A 21,542-nucleotide genomic window follows, 5' to 3' on the forward strand; every position below is an offset into this window, starting at 1 on the left:
TAAATGTGCAATTGCCCATGGAAATCTGCATGGGGGGGGGGAGGGGAAGCATTAAAACTTGAAATGGTTCAAGCCAAAGGAAAAGGTACAGAATCAAAATTACTTATCTGGTAAGAGGATTACGTTGACCTCTTCAGACAGCTCCTTGGGGCCATGCAGCCCTTTCAACACATAAGGCAAAGGCTGGATTTGTTGACACACTGATGAAAAAGTGTGTTTCCGGAGCCTGCTTTCCATGTGGGGTCCAGCTAGAGGTCCCCAGGCTGGCAGGTGGCAGTGTGAGCTGTTCGGAAGCTGCTTACAATCCCCATTGAGGCCGTTTAAAGAACGGGTAGCAGCCTTAAGAAATACTGTATATTTGAGCCCTAAGGAGAGCTTCCCTGGAGGGATGTGGTGCACACCTGCCCTGCGTTGGTCAGGAGTTAATGCTTAATGCTGCCACAGCTTCAGCCTGCAGCACCTCCCTGGGAGGCACTGGGGCTGGCATCGCTGAGCACCTGGCAGGATGTGGCCCTGCAGGTGGCCAGAAACAGCAAAAGGGGGCTCTTGGCTGATTTTTATCTGGTGGAAGGAGCACGGATGTGTGGGAGAAGCTAGAAGTACAAGTTGAAGTCATTAAATGTACAAATGAAAAAAGAGAGCCAAGTAGAGGAAGCTCTTTACAAAATATGAAATTCTGTTAAAGCAGCAAGACGGCACAACATAAGGAATGTTTGGTACATGTTATTGAAACTGAAAAATCAGAGTATGGAATGAATTGTAATTTAGCATAATCCATAATTTCACAGTTTTCATTTTGAATTATTTATCTTATATGATTTGATTAAAGATAAAACTGGCTGACAAGATCTTGAACATCTCTGCATGTCTTAATGACAAATGAAAGAAGTCCTCATTATAACTTCACTGTTTTGAAAATTTTATTTGTATTGTTTCTATATAGCTCCCTTTTATTTTTAAAGCATATTTCAGATACGCATTGTGTACACGCGATTCCATAACCCATCAGGCTTCAGTGTTGCCTCAGTACCTCTGATTCAGTAAATCAGATCATAGGCAGCATGCTGTCATATAATAAGGTGTCTGATCCTTATTACCAGTTTGTTGATGCACAGACTCCTTCAAATTGACCATTGCAACACATGGTTTCCCCTGAAACTAGCTGTGATAATTAGCGTGGCTCTAATGAGACAGAATGTCACTGATCTTGTGCTGAACTGTCGAGTATCGACGCTACGGATGGGAACTGTCAAAGCTTGCCATCTGTGACAGAGCTTGGCATATTCCATTTGCAAGGTAGAGCATGCTCAATAGACTGTTTTTAAACAAATGGTCCATTTCTTGATTAGGGCTCTGTGTTCTGTTACTGTGGAAGACTTTATATCATAGTTAAACTTTTTCTTTTTTCTCTCTCTTTTTTTTCTGGGGTAAGCTTGTTAAGAAAAGAAACCAGTACTAATTCTCAAACTGGTGCCTTCAATCTTCTGCTAGCTTTTGGGGGATAGGCAGGGGGGATCTGAGCATGTATTTATTCTTCTTCCTTCCCCCAGTTATCTTAATGTAGTTCTTTGGAGGCTAGCAGCTCCACAAGGCTTTTATCTGATTTTTGTAAGCAGTGAGGGTGTAGTTCTGAAGGCTAGGGGAACAAATCTAAAAAGTCTTAGATGCCATGCCACAGGAGCACGTGTGCCCAGGATGAAAGATGTGACTGGTCAGGAGACTTGGGCACCCCAGCTCCTGAGACCGGCTCTGCAAAATGCCGTGCAAAAAGTCCAGCACTGCTTATCATTCCAAAATATGCTTTGTTGCTTTTTATTTCCTCCTTCTCTGGCAGACCACACAGGGCTTGTTCTGAAGAACATTTTCACTAATCTGATCAGGCAGCCAAATACGCCGGGAAAACTGCTTTAATGATCCCACTAATTACCTCAAGTCAATATGAACTGTATTATTAGACTGAGGGAAAATATTCCATTAGGTCTCCCCCTTGGGAGTTTCTCCGCTTTGTGATGTCACCGAAGCCTTCGCCCTCTCGCTTGTAATTAATTTTATTTACACACGCAGGCACGCACAAGGTCACACCTGCACAACCGGAGCTGGCCAGGGAGCTAGTGGCACTCAGGCTTAATCAGATCTGTCATAATTACCATTCTGCATGTTTCTGACACACGCTGTGAAATATTTCAATTTAACTGCCGCTACCAGCACAACCAGATGTAGTGTGAGTGTGGCTGCATTGGAAATATTATTCCTCAGGATAAACTCTCTCCTCCTCCTTTTTCCTCCCACCCCCTCTCCCTTTTACAGCTAATGTGGCACAGAAGCTGATGTATCCTGTAAATCTTGAATGCAGCGCTAGATTGATAACAGCAGATTAGACAGTTTAACCACAAACAGCTTGTTCATTTTTCACAAATGAAAACCACATGTGGTGTAACTAAAATTTCAGGCTCCTTTTTTTTTTTCCCCCTCCTCTTTGGTTGTTGTTTCCTTTTGTGTGTGTGTCTGTGTGTGTGTGTGTGTGTGTCTGTGTGTGTGTGTTAAGGTCTGCTTTCACTGTAAAGGAGTGAAATAAAAGAGTAAACATATAGGGGGAAGAGACTGCCGTCTTCGGAGATTATTTCTCCATGACCTTTATTAAAACCCTTCCTTGCTTTGGCAAAGAAATCAGATACCACGCAGGGGGTTTTGTGTTTCGCTCTGAGACTTTCTAATCTCTGGGTTTTATGCCCACTTATTAAAGAAGTCATCCTACTGTGCTGGCTTTTTAAAATAACGTGCCAGCAAACACCTTGCTGTAAGAAGAGCTTCTAACCAAAAAATGTAGCCTTCACTGCTGCCTAAATTTAGTAGAAACAAAATTTTCTGCCAAGTTTTTCGCCAGGATTTTTTTTTCTCTGATAAAATTTTCCCCCCCCATTCATTTTCCTTTGGGAAAAGATTCATTTTAAAAAAGAATCCTCAAAGTGTCTAGAATTTTGGCAAAAATTCTGTGTCTTTTTTTATTGAAACATTCCAGTATTTCTTATATGAACAGATTCAGATTAGCTCTTAGGAAACTAAATGAAGTCTCTAAATTGTTTTGGTTTTTTATAATTTTTTTTTTTTTTCGGTTAAATTGTTCACCTTCCCCTAACTAACCAGCCTTCAATATTAAGTTGTTTTGGGGGTTTTTTAAACTGTCTTTTAGTAGATCACTGTTGGCTACTTTTCCTACACAGAGACAAAATTAATGCAATTTTGATACAAAGTTTTGATTATAAGATTCTAAAACAATTCTTGCAGCAAGGACAAAAAAAACATGTAAGTGTGCAGAATGGAACTGATCAGATTCCCCAGAAGCTGTTGCAGGTATTGTCAGGCAAGAGGAGTGGTCCAGTGCATCTGATAGAAATTCATCGAATCTAATCTGTAATAAGGCTTTCAGGAGAGGCTTTAAAAAAAATGTAGCTTTACTAAGAGTGCTCATTGCCAGTGATTTGTGATGCAGTGGCAATTTTGAAAGTGGAGGAGACTGGAGCTAAGACTCTGTTTAAAGTCAGTCAGAAGAGGGTGAGCAGGATAGTTTCTGAAAGCCATTGAAGGCACTGCCTGTAGCAGACAATTTGGCTACATTGGTGTCCCTCAAGACTGCTGCAGAGTGGATTAAAGACCCATGCTTGTACCACTTGGCCAGCAGTTTCAGGCTGCATTACGAGTCCTCCAGAGCTGAGCTGGAGTAGGTCAGCGTTAGGTGTGCAGTCAGCATCCCTTGCTTCCCAGCAGTGCCACCTCCATTACTGAGGCCCCTGGGTCTGTGCAGACCCCAAGCACAGGGGAAATCTCATGCTGGAGGTGCTATGGCTGCAGATGTCTTGAAAATGAGTCTTGAGTAGGGCAAAGAGGAGGGCAGGAAGGGCTTGCATTGGAAGAGATAATGCTGAAATGAACGGTCACAATTCTTGTGAGGGTCCAGAAATCCAGCTCTCATTTCTTCACAAAACTATACAAGAAAGGTGTAGTTAGGAAGCACTAGATTGCTGAAAGGAAAAAAGCATGGTACCCTCTCCCACCTCCTTTGAGTCTTTTATTTTTAGTTTCTCATTCTTAGGTAGAGGTATTTCAGTTCCTACGCTCCAGATGCGTGAATCAGCTCTTCCCTAAGCAGCACCTGCTGTCTGCATGACAAGAGGTGCTGTTTCTGGCAGGATGGATTTTCTTAATCTCTCTTCCTGCTTTCTTGTATGCTCACCTTCTGTTTTGTTTTCCTCTCACCATCCTCAGTAATTCCTCTCATTACAGCTCTCCTCTTAGCTCTCCTCTGACTTCTACCACCCTGTTCCTCTGCCATATACACCCTCACCATTCACTCTCACTCCATCTGCCTCTTTCTCGTGCCCTACTGCTGGCTCTGCGTGCAAGAGTCATATCACAGGTACATCATCCCCTCACACAGTCACTTTGTACAAGTATCCTCTTGTGCTTGGGGCACAGAATGGGCACCCCAGGCTCCTGGGTTTGCTGGGGGGGTGAGGAGCTGAGGGCTGGTTGCCAGTGCTACCGCTTCATGGGTGAAACATCGTTCCTTTCCCCACATGGTGACACAGATTTAGCTAGGCGAAGAGCTGTGTTGTTGATTTCTCAGGATGCTCGTGCCTGCTGTGGGAAGATCACTGATTCAGGCAGGGGGCTTTTGAAGATGCAGCCTATCAGTATTTTAACATAAAGAAACTAAAGCACTTAAAAAAAAGAAAAAGGAGGAGGTGAAGTTTGAGTGAGCTGTACGAGAGTTAATGATGTATGGAAATGAAAACAAAGCTGTAGTGGCAGAGCTGAGGAGGAGGCTGAGGAGTTAGCGAGCAGCCCGTGGTTCCCGGCAGTGGGGGAAGCAGGGTACCAAGTAAACAGCGCAGAAAACAAAAGCGAGCTCAACCCGTAACTAAACAGGAAATGACAGGGTAAAACTCATCCAGAAAAAAACACAAGCTGCTAAACACGATGCTGCAAAGGATAAAGGCATCTTATGTAAACACAAATACACAGTAATGGTCCAAGAAGAGGTTTGTTAAAGGAATGATCGATTACAGTTCAGGTGAAGGGTTGTTGGCCAAAGGAAAGAGTGAGCAATAATAGATGTGTGTTTTCTCCCTTCATGTTAAACTGGTAATTCAAAACACACTACACCTGAAAGAATGTTACAAGATCTCTAGGTGCAAGTGATGAAGGAGACAATGTTTTGTTCTAGGTAATTTTTAAATTTCACTGTTCCCAGAAAATTTCACTGTTCCCAAATAATTTCTCACTGTCTCTCATTTTTTTATTTTCTTCCAATTTCACCCCTAAGTCAAACTTTCGATTTTTGGTTAGGAATTACCCCAAGCTGTTGGCATATATGATCAGGCTAGGGCAAGCATACAGCTAGCTAAGTGGGGAAAATTCCAACTTGCAAATATTTATCTAATTCCAAATCTGCCAAATTTTATCTGAAAACACATTGTTATTCAGTGTTCATCTCAGTTTTATTCCTGTGCAGTGTCATGTTCTCTTACTTCAGGATGGCATTTGAGAAGCATACGAAAACAGTTTTCAGGATCTTTGTGAACTAAATATGTTGAATGGTCCTTTGCAAATTCATTGAAGTTTTGGACCCCAACTGAGCAAGATTTGCAAATGTATGACTTAAGTCTGTGGGTTTACTTAGGTGACTAGGTATTTTGCTGAGCCTCAGTGTTTAGCATCTCTAGTATATGTAACACACAAGCCAAAGCTCTACAGGTTCCAGAACTTTACAATGTTTATATAAAACCAGTTATTTTATTCATTTAAGCTATGAAGGGCTTAAGTGAGATTCTCTTTATTTTTGATTTGGGCAGCCGGTTTGCTTCACCTCTGATAAATCATGTTCTGTTAGTAATTAAGACTCTCTCATTATTAAATAAAGAGGCTGATCCTTTTCACTGGGAGAAGGGGACAGAGGGATCAGGACAGGAAAATATGTGCCTGCTCCATGCAGTGCTTGATTTAAGGGCAGAAGCTTTGGCTTGAAAATACAGCTGGATCTCGGCTTGGCTGGCACTTTCCTTGGCCGGTGAGGGAAAGTCTAAGGCTAAGAGCTGCTCTACCTAGGAGCTTTTCCCTCATAGCTGCTCTTGTCCTCATCCTGATGTCAGACTACTTGGGAAAACCCTTGTGTTGGTTCCTACCCAGGAGGGGGAAATTTGATCTCTCCAGCTTCCCTTTTGATCCAGCTATCCTATTCTTTTAAGTCTATGCCCCAAGCAAGCATGCTTCAAGTAAGGCTATTCTAGCTTTCTGAGGACTTCACTTCCATTATCTTTCCATGGGTGAGATATAAGCTTGTGGCTGCTTCCTTCTCATTTGCTGGGAGGTGTCTGTCTTTCACAGATGTGGATTTTAAAGATTTTTTTTTTCACTGCGTGGAGGTAATGGGTGTTATTAATTTTTCTGACTGTTTCTGTGATTAACAAGATCTGGAGGAAAGTCAGGGAAAAGTTTCTTTTCAGTTTCCTTAAGACTCCACTCACCCTTGGCATTATCAGAGCATTAAGCATTCTTCACTACAAAACTGAGAGCCAGAGAAGCCAGCTGAACTGCAAGAGACAAGTTAAAAGAAATTTTGCTCAGAATATTTAAATGTCTAATTCAAATTTACATGAAAACGTTTAGTTAGGCCATAAAAATGTGAAAGGATGTCTAAGAGTAGATTTGAGCTGTGTATGCTTTCAAATGATGTCGCTTATTGGAACATCTTGTCAGCTGAACTGAATTTACGATGAAGTCCAAATATCTGTGAGCCTGTGATTCCTCAGTGTGTGGTAGATCTTCCCCCGATCCAAAACGAATCCTGGAAAGAAAAAACATGTGACAAGAAGCCATGGATTTAAATTACTCCTTCTGGAAAATTATAATCTTAAGAAAATCCAACAATGTGATATACAGATGTATAAGGAATTATGGAAGTGACACTTCAGCCTATGGCCTTTTTACTGGAGGTCTTTCCCCAAGGGAAATGTTAAATCTCTGTAAGCAACGTAATAATAAACATTTGCCGTTCACTTGTAAATTGATAGTAGTAAAAAAGATTTTTAAAATTGCCAGGCTCTTTCTATTAAAGACTCTTAACTAAACTGCAGATATAGCTGCCATACAAAAATTGATTGCATGTTTAAGAATAAATAAATATGGGCTATTAAGGGTCGTGGTTAGATTTAGGGTTGTATTTACTTTCAAGGGAAGCATCAGTATTGCAGTGAAATCAGTACTTCTCTCTACTTAAACAGAAGATAAAGGGCTATATATTACTGGTCACCCTCTGTGAAACCCACTGACCCATTTTATATGCCTGTACTATAAAAAGTAATGTACCAGACTAAGACTGACTTACGTAATAATTAGCAGTTGGATTTTTTTGTTTAGATTATTTTTTATTGGTAAGTCCATTTTTGTCACACATTGTCTTATGGTTACAATGCCAATTGAATTGTGTGTGAAAGAGGAAGGATCTGGAGTAGAGGAAGGCAGAATAAAGCTTCACCCACTGATTTTTGCATCTGTTAACTTTTTTTCCCTTCATTTTACATATGAATGCAGTTGCATTTTATGTAAGATTTCAAAGGCATGCATGTTATGTTTCTGATTAGGGCTTGTGCCTATCTATCATCGCTAGGCAATTGAAGGCAATACTGTAAAAAAATACATTTGAACAAGGAAAAGGAAAGGTGGAGGAGGCTGAGAGCAGAGAAACCAAGCTTGGGAGAAGCCCTTCATTCAGATTACTCAGCTCCCTCTCTACTTAACTTAAAAAAGCAATGATACTTACGTTTTCAGTCAGTTTTAGAGTTATATTTTAGGGTTTTTTCTTTCTATGAGCTGGCGGTATGTCTCAGGTGCTCACACGCAAGCAACATACACACCAGGTTTGATACAGTCTCAGACCTTAATCTGACAAGATTTTGGTATCACTGGCTCTTGGCTGCTCACTGTGGCTCCGGCTAGAAGGAGGGGTCCAGTATGATAGACAAGACTGTGGAAGCAGGGCCACAGCTCTCCAGGTCATTTTGTTTCTGTACTTGTTTGCTTGTTGAATCTTAGAGGTTGTTTTAGCAAGTTTCCTTTTCCTGTTCGGATATTTACAAGACTAGAAATATATATTTAATGTTTAAGTGCTGCAGCTAGGGAGGAGGAAAGACAGAGGGAAAAAGAGATGTTAGGAATCCTTTTCCCCCCAGATAGCACCAAAATGTTGTGGTGAAATGCAGTCAGTATTACTGCTAGCTGTTTGGTCATTGCACTTTCATAAAGAAGAGGTGGAGGTAACAACCAGACAGATGGTGTAACTAAATAATAGGTTGGATAAGACATTTAAGGAAATGGCATAATCTGCTTCAGTATTCTTCAAAGGAATTTTTTCCTGCTATTGAAGTTTACCTTTCTTCTGAAAAGCCCTATGAGGTTGTGGGGTTTTCAGTTTGTTTGTTTTGCTAAATCTCATCTATTATGATGGCAGATACAGATTTATTTAAAATTCACATCTGGCTTCCCCTTTCAATGTTTTAGTAATGAAAGCCAGTAAAATAGATAAACCAGAAATATCTGAAGATAAAGGACAGCTTCAGGTTTCAAACTTTCTCTGATTTAGGGAAATGCTCAAAGGCAAAGTCTGAATCTTAAGGCTGATTAGTGTAAATAAAATACTAAAGCAACTGTCTTTTGGGGGACATTTATTATCACTTAAGGCCGCATCTCAAGAAGAGGCATTCATATTCTATTATTTCTACTGGTCTCCTGGAACAGGCTGAAAATGAGCTTTTGCTTCTTGAATTAAAGGAACACAGTTTTATGAGAAAAATCCAAGTATTGAGCATTCACAGCATTTTTTTAAATGGCTCAAAAGAATGTGCCTCACAGAAGTTGGTGTTTGAAATTATTTCAAAATACCATCTAAACTGAAAGGATTTTCAGTAACAAATGTGTTTATCAGTATCAAAACCTACTAAGTCTAGATTAGTAGAGTATTACTTTTTGTAAAACATTAGAAAAGTATTCAGTAGCCTTTCTTTTAACAGGCTTCAGTTCTTCCATGTAGCATTTAGGACTGTTCAGTTCTGCACAGGAGATAACCGGGACAATTTCTGCATTTTAGAAAAGAGAAACCGGCAGTCAGAATAAATTTTGTTGCAGTCAGGGAATTCAAGAACTTGAAGGCTAAAAGGGACCACTGTTGTCATCTAGGCTTGTTTTTGTGTCTGAACCCACAGGTATTGCACCCAGAAAGAAGTCAGCTTTAAGTAATCTCAGCCAGAAAATAAATTTTGAATGAAATGCTCTGTTCTTATCCTGTGTGTTCTTTCCTGCTGTACTTTTCCAGATAGTACAATGTAACACAAACAGCATTTTTCCATATAAATTAAAGCAATGTCCATCATTACTTATTTGTCACATTTGTTTGTGCTGAAGTGACGTTTGATTATTTTGCTTCTTAATGCCGTATGCTTACTGATTCAGAGCTCCCTGAATTTTCGATCCTGTTGAACACTGTGAGAAACCTCAGTTGAAGGGTTTAATGCGTTTTCCAATCAATGTGCAGGGGAAATTTGGCCTTATCAATTTAAATGCTGGAGATCCTTTCATTGCATTATGGAAGAATCTTCTCTAAGCAGAGATTATTCTTAAGAACTTCATAACATTTAAAGGTTAATATGTTAGGTAAAGAACAATATCTTAAGACAAACATTTTTATTACAGGACATGAAGGGATAGTTCTGATTAAATTACACAATTATTTGAATGGGAAAGAAGACAAAGTGCATCATTTCTTGCCCTCAACTTTAATGCCTTTAATCAAATAATGACCTTCTGGAAATAGTTAATTTTAAGCATTTGGAAAGATCAATACCACTTTGCCACCAAAAAATGGCCCAGATGATGAAATTTGATGTATTTAAAGTACCATTTCACCCTTTTAACCTAGTAAATAATTTAAAATGCTTTCAGTACTCCTTTGCTACCATTATGTATCTCATTCAAAGTATTATGACTTTTCCAAAAGCAACCTTTCTGTGCAATGAGCAGCTTGCAAGTTTAATACTAAAGACTAAGACTATACACATATACAGTAGGGGTGATGTCAGTCTTTTTTCTTCTTTTCTATACATGGATTCTATTTTGAAAAGAAATGGAAATATCTATGATGAATGCAAGCATTTGGAATAATAATGACATTTGTAAAGCAAGTTGGATGGCTTTTGAAGGGAAAAAAATCAATATTTAAAGTTTAGCCAATATTTAAAGTTTAGTCCACGAGTTCTTTTCCTTTGTTTTGTCTATAAGCTTTTGTGCTAAAGGTGAAGGATTTGGGTTGCTCAGACAATTAAGAGCCCATTTTACCAAGTGTAATTTCATATCTGTATTCTATAAACTGGAGTGCCTTCAGCATTGTAAATAAAAAAAATTGCCCTCTACTAGCATGTTTGTGGGCAGATTAAAAACAGTCTTCATTAGCATAAGTAACACTTACAGATTCTTTTAAAAGTAGAAAATTATTTGCTGAATGATAAATTGCTAGCTTTATAGTTAGTTGCTGAAAATGTGCTCATTCAAAATGCCTACTTTAGTTTAGTCTACAATGCTCAATTTTTTTTGAGCTAGAAGTACTGTTTAATGGATTATGTACTTACTCTTTGTTCGCAGTAGATGCTCAAATGCATTCACACTTTCTGCTAAAATGTTTGTATCAAATATCGCCCTATTTAGACTGCTTTCTTTTAACACCATATATTTTTATTATGCTATATGCCCAAGAGAATGATACAAAATAATCTTAGATATACTATACCGAGGAAAAACTGTTCATGTCTTAGCAGCTATACTCTAAAATGTTTTGCCTTTTTAGGCAAATTGCAGCTCTTCTAAAAAATGAGGAGTCTTTGTTAGTTATTCTGGAAGAAATATTAATGAGTTAGCAAATTTTTATCACTATAATGAATTCATCAAATTAAAAGAGTTTAGATGCTCTACCTTGAAGCCCTTTCTTCACAGACTATATGTGTTTGTTGCTGATTCAGAAAGCTTTGCCCAGAAAATATTTTTCATTATTGTAATGCTACTCTTTTTGATCTACTTAGGGTATTTACACCTTAAGTGCAGATTTAAAATCTTTTTCTTTTTTTCTTTTAATAAGAAAGATAGCAGAATGCAGGAATAATTTGTTAGAAACTCTATGTGAAAGAGCAGAAGATTTTATTTAAACACAGCACAGGTCAGGCTGAATAAAATAGCATTTGGGTGCACAGATAAAAATCATAGATGCTTTCTTTAAAATAAGCATGCTCATGGGCCTTGCAGAGTCTAATGTTTGGCAGTTATCCTCTTTGCGCTTTTCCAGCAATAGCTTGGCAGTTCGGCTTTCACAGGTTTTTTTCTCCTACTGTCTTATGTTTCTTTACTAAATCCCTATCAGAAAACCAGACAGAAGACTCTTATTTATTTTAAATATCTTAGGTTTAGCATCTTTTTTTTTTTCACCATTTACTTGCTTACTGTAGCAAGACCTTTGCAGATGGTACTTGGTTACTTGAAAGTGCATAACAGTATTTTCTTTGTAGCAGATGGATTTAAGACTTTTAGTTCCCAATAAATGTAGGTTTACAATACATAACTTTACAGGATTTGTGTTGTATATAACAGGTTTGAACATATTATCTCAGAATTCATCTGCATGGCATTTTCAGCTTATCCAGGGCCTATGCCAGTATTTTAAGTAATAGGGAGAGCATAGTGATTGATAGCAGCTAAAGGCGTGATTTTGAATAGAAACAAAGGTTTTAGAACAGAAGGTGTCAAATTAAACTTTGTCAGTTTGAAAAGTAGTAACATCCTGAAAGTTCTCCAAACATATTTACATGTGGCTAATGTTTATATTTTGCTTTGTACTCTCTTTATATTCAGTGTAATGTTGCCTGGCAAATTTACTCTGTTTTAAAATCAAGGTTGTTCCCAATGTCATTGCAGAGTTTTGGGGGGTTTGCCTTACTGCACAGATATATCTGCTTAATTATTTTAAGGCTTTTTTTTTTTTTTGGTGGTGCACTATATGTGCTGTATAAACAGGTTGTGATTTAATCTGAGTTACAAAGGTTTCCTTATTATTTTGTGGTGGTCCTTTCCACTTCCTCTCTAAGACTGTCAAGAAAACAAACAAACCGAAACCCCAAGCCCTCCTTCAAAATAAATTATTTGAACTAGACAAATTGCCTTAGCCTTAAATGAGTATCGGAAGAGAAAAATCAGCCCCCGTTACATTCACTTGTCAATTGAACTGCGTGAACTACAGCAGTTTAGACTTCATTGGGTCAAATGGAAACAAAACAAAACTTAAAAATTTTACAGAACTTAAAATTCACCATTAGAAAAATCTGTGTGATTACATTTCTTAAAATTTATAAAAGCATTTCATGCATTCTCATTTAGCTGACTTCGACAAAAGAGCTTTATGTCAGAATTCTGAACCTGAAACTAAACGAAATACTTATGGGGGTTTGGGATTAATTTGAGCCAAAACAAAGCATATTGGTACAAAGCTTTTAGTCTTAACAAAGTAAAGCCCTGCAGCCTGTTACTGCCCATTCGCTGTCTGTTCTGAGAATATTTGTGAGATCAACTTTCATAAGCATTTTCAGAAATACCATGAAGACAAAAGAACTGTTTATATCTTTGTAATTTTAGAAGAATCCAGTTGGTTGTTTCCATGTGGCCCATCATGTGTTTCATAAGAGTATGTCTACTTCTTTAAAAATGTGATGAACCCTCTGGAAAAGACATTTTGGTACAATATCAGCTTATTCTGTGTACCGTGTCAGAGGCATCTGATTTCACTATCTCAAAATCACTGCTTCCATGAAAGGCTAGCAGAGATAGCTTCAGGTTACAATTCGTCAAATCATTTTTACGCAAGGAATTAGAAGTATTATTTCAGGGTAAAAGTTGATAGAAAAATACTGGAAATAGAATGTTAGCTATCAGTAATTAATAAAAATAAGGTCTGATCTAGTAAATGTAGCAACAGAAAAGACAGAGAAGGAATTTCTTAGTTAACAAAATTATTGTGAAATATGTTTAATCAACACAAAATGTGATTGCTTAAGAACTGTTTCTGTGACTGGGCATTTACAAACAGTTTCAATCATCTTTTCTTCCCAAAAAAATATCTGTGGTTCACATGAACAGCAGGCAAAATATGTGCACCTTCTAAATGCATTGTGCAGTTTCTTTTCCAGTGTGTGTCTGAATAGGTGCCGTGGAAGGGGACGTGATGTCTTTTTTTTTACTTTCACCAGACTCTCACTATAGTCAGCTCTGCCCCCTTTTTCACCATCAGTAGAAAGAAAGCCGACAGTTCCAATGTGAAACAGTGCAAACTCCAGACAACTAAAGGGCAATTTTTATGCTTCAGGATGAGCTGATTATTTCAGTGCCTGTGTTGTTGGGTTTTGTTTTGTTTTTTTGGGGGGAAGGTGTGTTTTTTGTTTGTTTGCTTGTTTGGTTTTGGGGAGTTGTTTGGGTTTTTTCTGGGGGGGAGGTGTGGGGTTTTTTTGTTCTTGTTTTGTTTGAGGGTTTTGTTTGCTTTTAACTAAAATAAGACCTGCATTTCAATTAAAATATCTAGATTTGTTTCCCTACATCATCTTCTCTCTTCTGGCCCCAACAAAATACCCATGTTATCTGACTGCATCAATTTTAACTCACTGCAGAAAACTAATACTGCTGTTGAGCATAACGCAGCACGTATACCCATGGAGGCAAGGTAGGCAGAGAACTGTGAGCAACAAGTTGATTTTGTTAGGGTCACAGGGAGTTGTGCATTAACTTGTTAGCAGGGTGCCTTACAGTGGGGAGAGAGAATCCCCAGACCTTCGCTTCTGTTTTAAAAACATGCCACTCGGTTCCAGCTGGGACAGGCTATATATTAGGTGCTCTATTTGAAGGCATTTGGCCACATTTCCCAGTCAGCTTGCTAAACCCTGGGGTAGTACCCAGCATCCACTCTTACCATGTGGTCCAGGAATGGGGTGCAGAGGAACCCTTCTGCTGCCACTACTCTCACACACCTGGTGAGCACCTGATAGATTTTGGTCCCATTTAAATTTTTGCTTTCTCTGCTCTGTTGCCACCATCTCTCTAATATTTGTCATTTTGATTATTTCTGTTTCTCGGGGGCATTTTCTCCTATGTCATTTGTTCAGTTTTCCACTTATATCCAAGAGTATACTTCAAATTTTTATACACACCTCAGTAAATATTTTTATATACAATATGATTGCATTAGATTGCTTGTTTACTTTCACCTCTTTCTATTGTGGCAATATTTTTACACTGCATTTATAACTGTTAGCTAAATATATGAATGTCTTCAAGAAAATACACATCTGTATTGTATCTATGTCTCTATTGTACGTATTAGTAAACTAGCCTGGATAAACCATCTTCCAACTACCAGTATATATAAAAAGGATCTAAAAGCTTCTGTACATTTATATTATTTGTTGATTCAATAAAATGTCACATTATCTTTCCCACAGCATTAAGAAATAAAATTGCATGGACCTAGTTTTGAAAACAGATCCTTTCTTGAAGCTAAAAGAAAGGAACTATGCGTGTTTTACATATGTAATATTTTGTTTTTAAATTTTATTATACCAAAAAATTGCTGTGGCAGCTGGAGTGTCTGCACTCCTCTCTTAAAGCTACCAGTACACAGTTGAGAAAAAAAATCCTCAAATTGTAAGAAGACATAAGAAAACAGTTGTTAAATTTTCAAGATGAACTTGTATGTCTCTTTTAGAAGCAAATTAGCAACCACTGCAATTCTTGTACAAGATACTGTAGCTGACTTTGTAGTATGTATCCCAAAACCACATCTGAATTAGAGGGTAGCTTGCTTTATGGAAATGGTATAAAGGGTATATCAGAAGCTTGAGTATATCTTGCTCCCCCCACCCCCCAACCTTATGGTTTATGTACATAAACTTGAGAGAGTAGTTTTTTTCCTGGGTCTGTAAGAAAAATCGTGAAGTAGATAATCATCTGTCACTTGCAATAAGTTCACCTGCAGAGGCACCTTTACTTGTAGCAGATACAGGAATATATTACTTGTCTATTGAAAGGATTTCTGTCTTTTCAGGGGATGTTAGGGAGCTCCTCTACTGCTATGATTTGAATTAGGCAGCCCTACAGTCAAGGCAGGTATTTGAAGTACTTCCTTGTCTTTAGTAGTACCAGGATTTTAAAAATTGCTCAGCGGACAGTCAGCCAGCTCCCAAAACACAGGTCAGTGCTCTCGGGCAGCTGTATCCTTGCATAAAAGAAAATAGCACAGAGAATGACTGACAACAGTGAAACCTCTGTCCTGCAGTGGGAAGCATGTAAGGGATTCTGCCTCCAGCAACTGTTTGTTTCAAAGCAAGCAAACAGCAACACTGTGGTGCTGGACCAAAGGGAAGGTGCTTTCTGAAACACTTACAGTTGGCAAGGATCTGTGAGATAGAGCAGCAGCCTCTCGGTGTATCAGTGTTTGCTTTAAGCCCAGCCTGTACAGTGAAAGCCCCTTCCTACTGGGGAGAGTGTGAAAGAATGCAGCACCTCTAAAGTACGTGTTTCACCCTCATTTTGCCCCTCCTGAAGTGAGGAAAAAAACTAATGTTTTGCTGGTGTTATCTTCAAGGGGTGGCTTTGTGAGCTGTTACGTTGGAAAGAAGATCCCTCACCAGAGAACAGGACCCTCTGGGAGAATCTCTCCATGATCCGAAGGTTCCTCAGTCTTCCTCAGCCTGAACGTGATGCCATTTATGAACAAGAAAGCAATGCAGTTCATCACCATGGTGACAGGCCTTCCCACATTATCCATGTGCCAGCAGAACAGATTCAGGTTAGTTTACCTTGGCCAATCCCACAGAGCGTTAAGTAAATAAAGCTTTAAACGAAGCAAAGGAAATTAGTGTTTCTTTCCTCCCAGCCAGCCTAAATGCAGGTCTCCCGGTACAAGATAAGAGCACGCTGCTGTCCACCACCAGAGTTCAAAAGAGAGTGTGTGACCACCCATGGTTTTTGTTTGGGTTAGGTGGATGCGGTGGTGCAGAGGCAGCTGTGTGTGGGGCAGGGTGAGCCTCCATGCAGGCTGTCCCTGGCAGGACAGGCGGCAGGACCAACAGGCAGGGGTGTTTGGCACTGGTTGTCAAACTCCTTACCAGCAAAGCAGGAGGACCTTGTTGTCCTGCTGCTCAAAAGCTCAACTCGAACCAGGTAGGAATGAAGGGAAGAGGATTCCTCATCCCACTTTATCCCCAGTTGAGGCTGGGGTGAGTCAATGTTTGTTTGTTTTTCCTTCAGAGCCCCTCTCCCACCATCCTTGGGAAAGGAGAGCATAGAGGCGCTTTCTTACCAGGCCTGCTGACCGCTGGACCTTGGCTGGGTGCTGCTCCGCAGGTGAGCTGGCACAAGGGCACTGTGTCAGGGAGATAGAAGAGGGATGTAGGACCCATGCCACTGGGCTTGGAAACAGCTATGCTCTGCTCTGGGGCGTTGCTGGTGGTGCCCCCTCCTTTGGAGGGGAGCACACCCTGTGCTCACACTGGCAGTGCAAACTGGAAGCCTCACTGGCTGTTCTGCCAAGTACCATAGCCCAGGTTGGCTGTGCCAGACTGCTGCCTCTCCGAGCTGGGGACTTTTTAATCCCTTCTCACGAAAGACCTGAGGTCAGCCCTTTAACTGCTCCCTCTTAAAGGGCAGATATTACCCCATGCTTTCCCAGCCTCAGCTGAGACCCAGTGTATCATTTGTATTACCTATGCAGAAAAATATTTACAAAGCTAGGAAGGATAGAGTTATCTCACAGCCAGAAACAACATGAGTATATATTAAAGATAAAGCAAACTGAATAAGACAATCCCTAAGGATATCAAGCACTAAAATAATTGTGGAAGCCTGGAAACTTGCTGTTTGATTTAGCCAAAGGAGAAAGATCTATATTGAGTAATAAAGCAGCACTTGTTTGAAAATGTACATTGTTTTTAATAAAAACGCTTCTTAAAGGGATAAAAGGCGAAGCTTATGCAGAGTATAAACATTCAACCACTCTGCCACTTACTTAGATTTTCTTGCCTTGTTGATGAAGGTTGTGTGTTTGATCTCGCAAATATTATTCACACAAGCAGTTGCATTGTAATCTCTTAATATGACTTGTAAGAGTGAGGATTGGGAGATTGGGCCTGAGTTTTGTCTCTGCTCTTCTACATGGCAGTTGTTGTAGATGCATAAATACGTAGCTAAGACACAAGTTTTCAAACTGTATATACAAAGCCTTCAGTCTTATAAGAATATAATGTGCTGGGAGTAGCCTTGAATCTCTTTGGGATTGAAGCTTTGAATGGGACCGCTCAGAGACCATAAAACATGAAAGGATGTGAATAGGGATGAGGCAAGAGCCCTAATTCCACTGGTATTTGTGTCAGATCTTACAATAAGATCATCACTTAAAGCAGTGGCTTCTAAACCGGGTGTTGAAACCTATGCGAAGTGCATGCAACCACAAGTGCACTGCAAAGTGAGCAGAATTATAATTCCTCCAATACTTATAATACTATTTGTACAGTATTTTTGTGCTTCTTAGGATCTCCAAATGAGCTGCAACTGCAAGGTTGGAAACCCCTCAAATCACAAAAAAAATGTTGAGGGGAGACTCACAAAGGGAAATTAAATGTAGTGATAGCAACTGCTTGTTTTGCTGCTGTTGTTTTTTAATAATAACTGGTGGTTTGTACCATATGACAAGAGATTTGCTGATCCAAAATATCTTGCTAACCAGTGCTTCCTGTGCTGTGAAGCAAAGAATTGTCAACAAAAACAGTAGCTGATAAATTTACTTTTGATTTCAAACATGATCTTGTAGTGTGCTGTGTTCTGGTGGTAGACGAGAAAAGCATTTCTTTCCCTAGGGCTCAATGCTTCACCTTTTAAGAATGTTTCTGAATCCATGCTTGCAAAACTTCATTTTAAGCTCTTGTTAATTATTTACATCATGATTTGCTTTATCTTATTCTTCTGGTGTGCATACTGGCTCATTTTTATTGCCTGAGTTTTTGGAATGCAGCATGTTCCCTTCTAATAATAATAGTGCAACTTATTTAGAACTTTGCATCTTAGTGCTTTATAAATATTAACTAAATAATCCACAGCACAAACACAGAAGCAGGTAATGTATTTGTTCTCTGTATATACGTTGGGATACTTGAACACAGGCAAGACAGACCCTCTTTGAAACCACAGGCAAGAGAAGTCAGAGCCTCAAGGGGAAATACAAATATCCCACCTTCAGATCCCTTTGTCCTTCCTGAGGCTGGGCTTGACAGTGTGACATTAGGCACTTCCAGCTAACATGTTCTGTTGTAATGTTTGCAAGTTTGACAAGACTTCAGTTCACACCAAGGTCAGATCACCAGTGAGATATTTCCGCTCTTAGCTAAAATGCTCTCCTTCTCCCTTATCCCCCAGTCCCTTAGTCTAGCTATTGCTAGAGATTTGCAACCCTTGTTTTTGGGCAGCAGCTGCTGCTGGCAGAGCTCCTGTTCGTTTGCCCTCATCTGGCGCTTTTCTCACTTTGCGCTCACTACAGTTCTGGCTAAGCTGGTCAAGTTAATCCTACACTATGTCACCTACTTAGCATTTTGCCTTCTCTGCACTTGACTCATGGAGCACGTTCATTAAAATCTGTCAGCTATCCACATCAATGTCACATATAGGCGTTTTCAGTCAGACAAAGCCAGAGTGTTCCTTCCACCTCTCTGTCCCACTGACCCTTTATCCCCGCCTCTGCTCACACGCAGACAGACACTTGTGAGGTATGCAGAGTTACTAATTCATATTTTAATTCAGGTTCAGCAATAATGGATCTTTTTTGTTTGTTTGTTTTGGGTTTTGTTCTTTAAACTTACTAAGCCTTTGTTTACAGCTTTGCAATACCCCACACATACACCTCGAATTTTCTTGGTAGCATAACATGTAAGCAAGAGTACATGTACAAAAAAATCACTGTGCTTTGTCTTGCAGCAGCAGCAGCAGCAACAGCAACAACAACAGCAGCAACAGCAGCAGCAACCAGGTCCCAGACTACCCCCAAGGCAACCGACAGTAGCATCACCAGCTGAATCTGAGGATGAAAATCGTCAGAAACCCCGACCGCGAACAAAGATTTCTGTTGAAGCCCTAGGGATCCTACAGAGTTTCATACAAGATGTAGGCCTGTATCCAGATGAAGAAGCAATCCAGACTCTCTCCGCTCAGCTTGACCTGCCCAAGTACACCATTATCAAGTTCTTTCAGAACCAGCGATATTATCTCAAGCACCATGGGAAGCTGAAGGACAATTCTGGTTTGGAGGTGGATGTTGCAGAGTACAAGGAAGAAGAGTTGCTCAAGGATTTGGAAGACAGCATCCAAGACAAAAATGCAAACACGCTTTTTTCAGTTAAACTAGAAGAAGAGTTATCGGTAGAAGGGAACACAGAGATTAATGCTGAATTGAAAGACTGATCTAAAAGTATTATTTTCTTTCAACAGTGCCACTGGTATTTACTAACGAAATGAAAATTCCATCTTGCGTTCTGTCAAAAAACCTTTATTATTCATTGTTTGGCCAATGAATCTTCCAAAACTTGCACAAAAGTTGAAAAAAGGATAATGCAGACTGCACTAGATGTTTTACTCTGTTTTACAAACTGCTTCGCAGCAACAGATGAAGCGTTGAGGATTGTTTGATATTAATTTGTGTTCACTGGATACACTGTGAGTGTACCCAATAAGCATGATACCAGTGATTTTGATTCTGGAGCCTTCAGACAAGCATTACAACTTTTGTGATTTACTGTTTTTCGTTTCTGTTCTGTTCTTTTTTTTTAATTATTACTGTAGCACTCCACACTTGATCTTTGGAAACTCACATTTATTTAAAAAAATGAAATAAAAAGAGTTTGTTACTCTTGTACTATTGTATGTTACAAAAGAACTATAGACTGTGGAATGCAGTTTAAAGATAACATATGCCAACAAATGCCTTGTATTATATGGCACTGCCGTAATTCAGATTTGTTTTCTTTTGGAAATAAAGGTCACTGTATTTTTTTTTTCCATTCTTATTGTTACATGGTTTTAAAGCAAATGAAAAAGAAAATGTGAAACACAATTTAGTCCTCATTATTTATTTGTAGATCCTGCAGCATCATGTTGTAATTAATTTTTTTGGAAGTTTCCGTTAAATGTAATATTGCTTCTCTTGTTATCATACTGATTTTTTTTTCTATTTATAAATGTATTTTGATGGGCAGTAAAACAAAGTGTCTTAAAAGTTTTAAATAGAGAAAATGTGCTTTACACAGTTGCCTATAAAAAGTGCTCTATGTTATCCAAGCAATTCATACTATAAGCTTCACTCTTATTGTTGTATGCAATTTTTACTATCATGCAAATAAGCTTAGGTAAATAAAACTAATAGATCACCTTAGAAACTTATGCAATTAATGTGAAAATAATTGATGTTTGCAATGTGTCTTCCTTTGGTTTACAATCAATTTTAAAGCTACAGCTGTATAAATTTTCTGTATAAAGGTGTATTTCTTTTTTATGAGTTTATTGCTATGAAAACACCAGTTATTTTGTTACAGCTGGCTGTTTTTATAAGTGTATCACAATTTTCTTTATGCAGAAATGTTCTGACTAGGAGTGGTTATTGACTGTAACTACACAATTAAAATTGTTTGTATGGTATGATATGGCAGGGTTTGTCTGTGTATGTGTGTATCTGGGAGGAATAACTTGTTCTTAGTGCACATTGTACCTTCTTGCCACCACTTTGAAGATGACATTTCAATTGTTCTCCTTTAAAATCACAGGCAGATTTTCTTTAATGACCTCCTTAAAATTTGAATTTAGATAACGCACTTCAAAAGGAAACCCAGTTTGGTTATGAAAATCATAACCTGTCTTTTCTTGGTTTAAAAACTTGCCTGCCCAACAGAGATAGCAGGACATTATTGAGTCAAAAGGCTATCAGGCATAAACATATTTACAGTTCCTGGCAGTAATGCACTTATAATGGATACAGCTGATTTTATTTTACACTAGAATTATGCTAACACTATTCCTTGCACTAATGTATAAGCATTAAAAAAAACATTAATAGTCACAAAGTAAATAGGAAAGATGGACTTCGCAGACAGTGGTCCCCTTCTAAGAAAGATTATTTTTCATGATTGTTAATAAGGTTGTTGATAAAGCCATAACAGTTGGTGAGCTCTGAATTTATGCAGGGCTCATGTCTAGGCTAAAGAAAAGTCTGCAGCTAGAAGTTGTGGAGCACACACTGTTGTTCTACTTTTCCTAGGAGGGAAATAGCTTGCACCCCGTGCAATTCAGGATTCAGATTCAGCTCAGTTCTTCTAAAATGACTGAAAGTTTGCAAAACTCGAGTTTCAAAGGCACAAATGATTCTTAGGTTG

General features: G+C 39.0%; 1 protein-coding gene across 4 annotated transcripts in view; it reads left to right on the plus strand.

Annotated features, from left to right (window-relative positions):
• The window catches only part of SATB1 (SATB homeobox 1), a 92,344-nt gene extending 71,530 nt beyond the window's left edge, over positions 1-20,814 (plus strand). For 2 of the 4 annotated variants that reach the window (XM_034064013.1, XM_005144450.4), the window contains exons 10-12: positions 15,719-15,922; positions 16,384-16,479; positions 19,099-20,814. In XM_034064013.1, the coding sequence (XP_033919904.1) occupies positions 15,719-15,922; positions 16,384-16,479; positions 19,099-19,581 (783 nt within the window). In that variant the 3' untranslated portion in view covers positions 19,582-20,814. The remainder of the gene's footprint in view (positions 1-15,718; positions 15,923-16,383; positions 16,480-19,098) is intronic. The other 2 variants (XM_034064118.1, XM_034064077.1) reach the window with 2 other exon arrangements.
• Positions 20,815-21,542: the final 728 nt, after the last annotated feature.

Source organism: Melopsittacus undulatus, chromosome 1 (assembly GCF_012275295.1).
Source record: "Melopsittacus undulatus isolate bMelUnd1 chromosome 1, bMelUnd1.mat.Z, whole genome shotgun sequence".
NCBI lineage: Eukaryota > Metazoa > Chordata > Aves > Psittaciformes > Psittaculidae > Melopsittacus > Melopsittacus undulatus.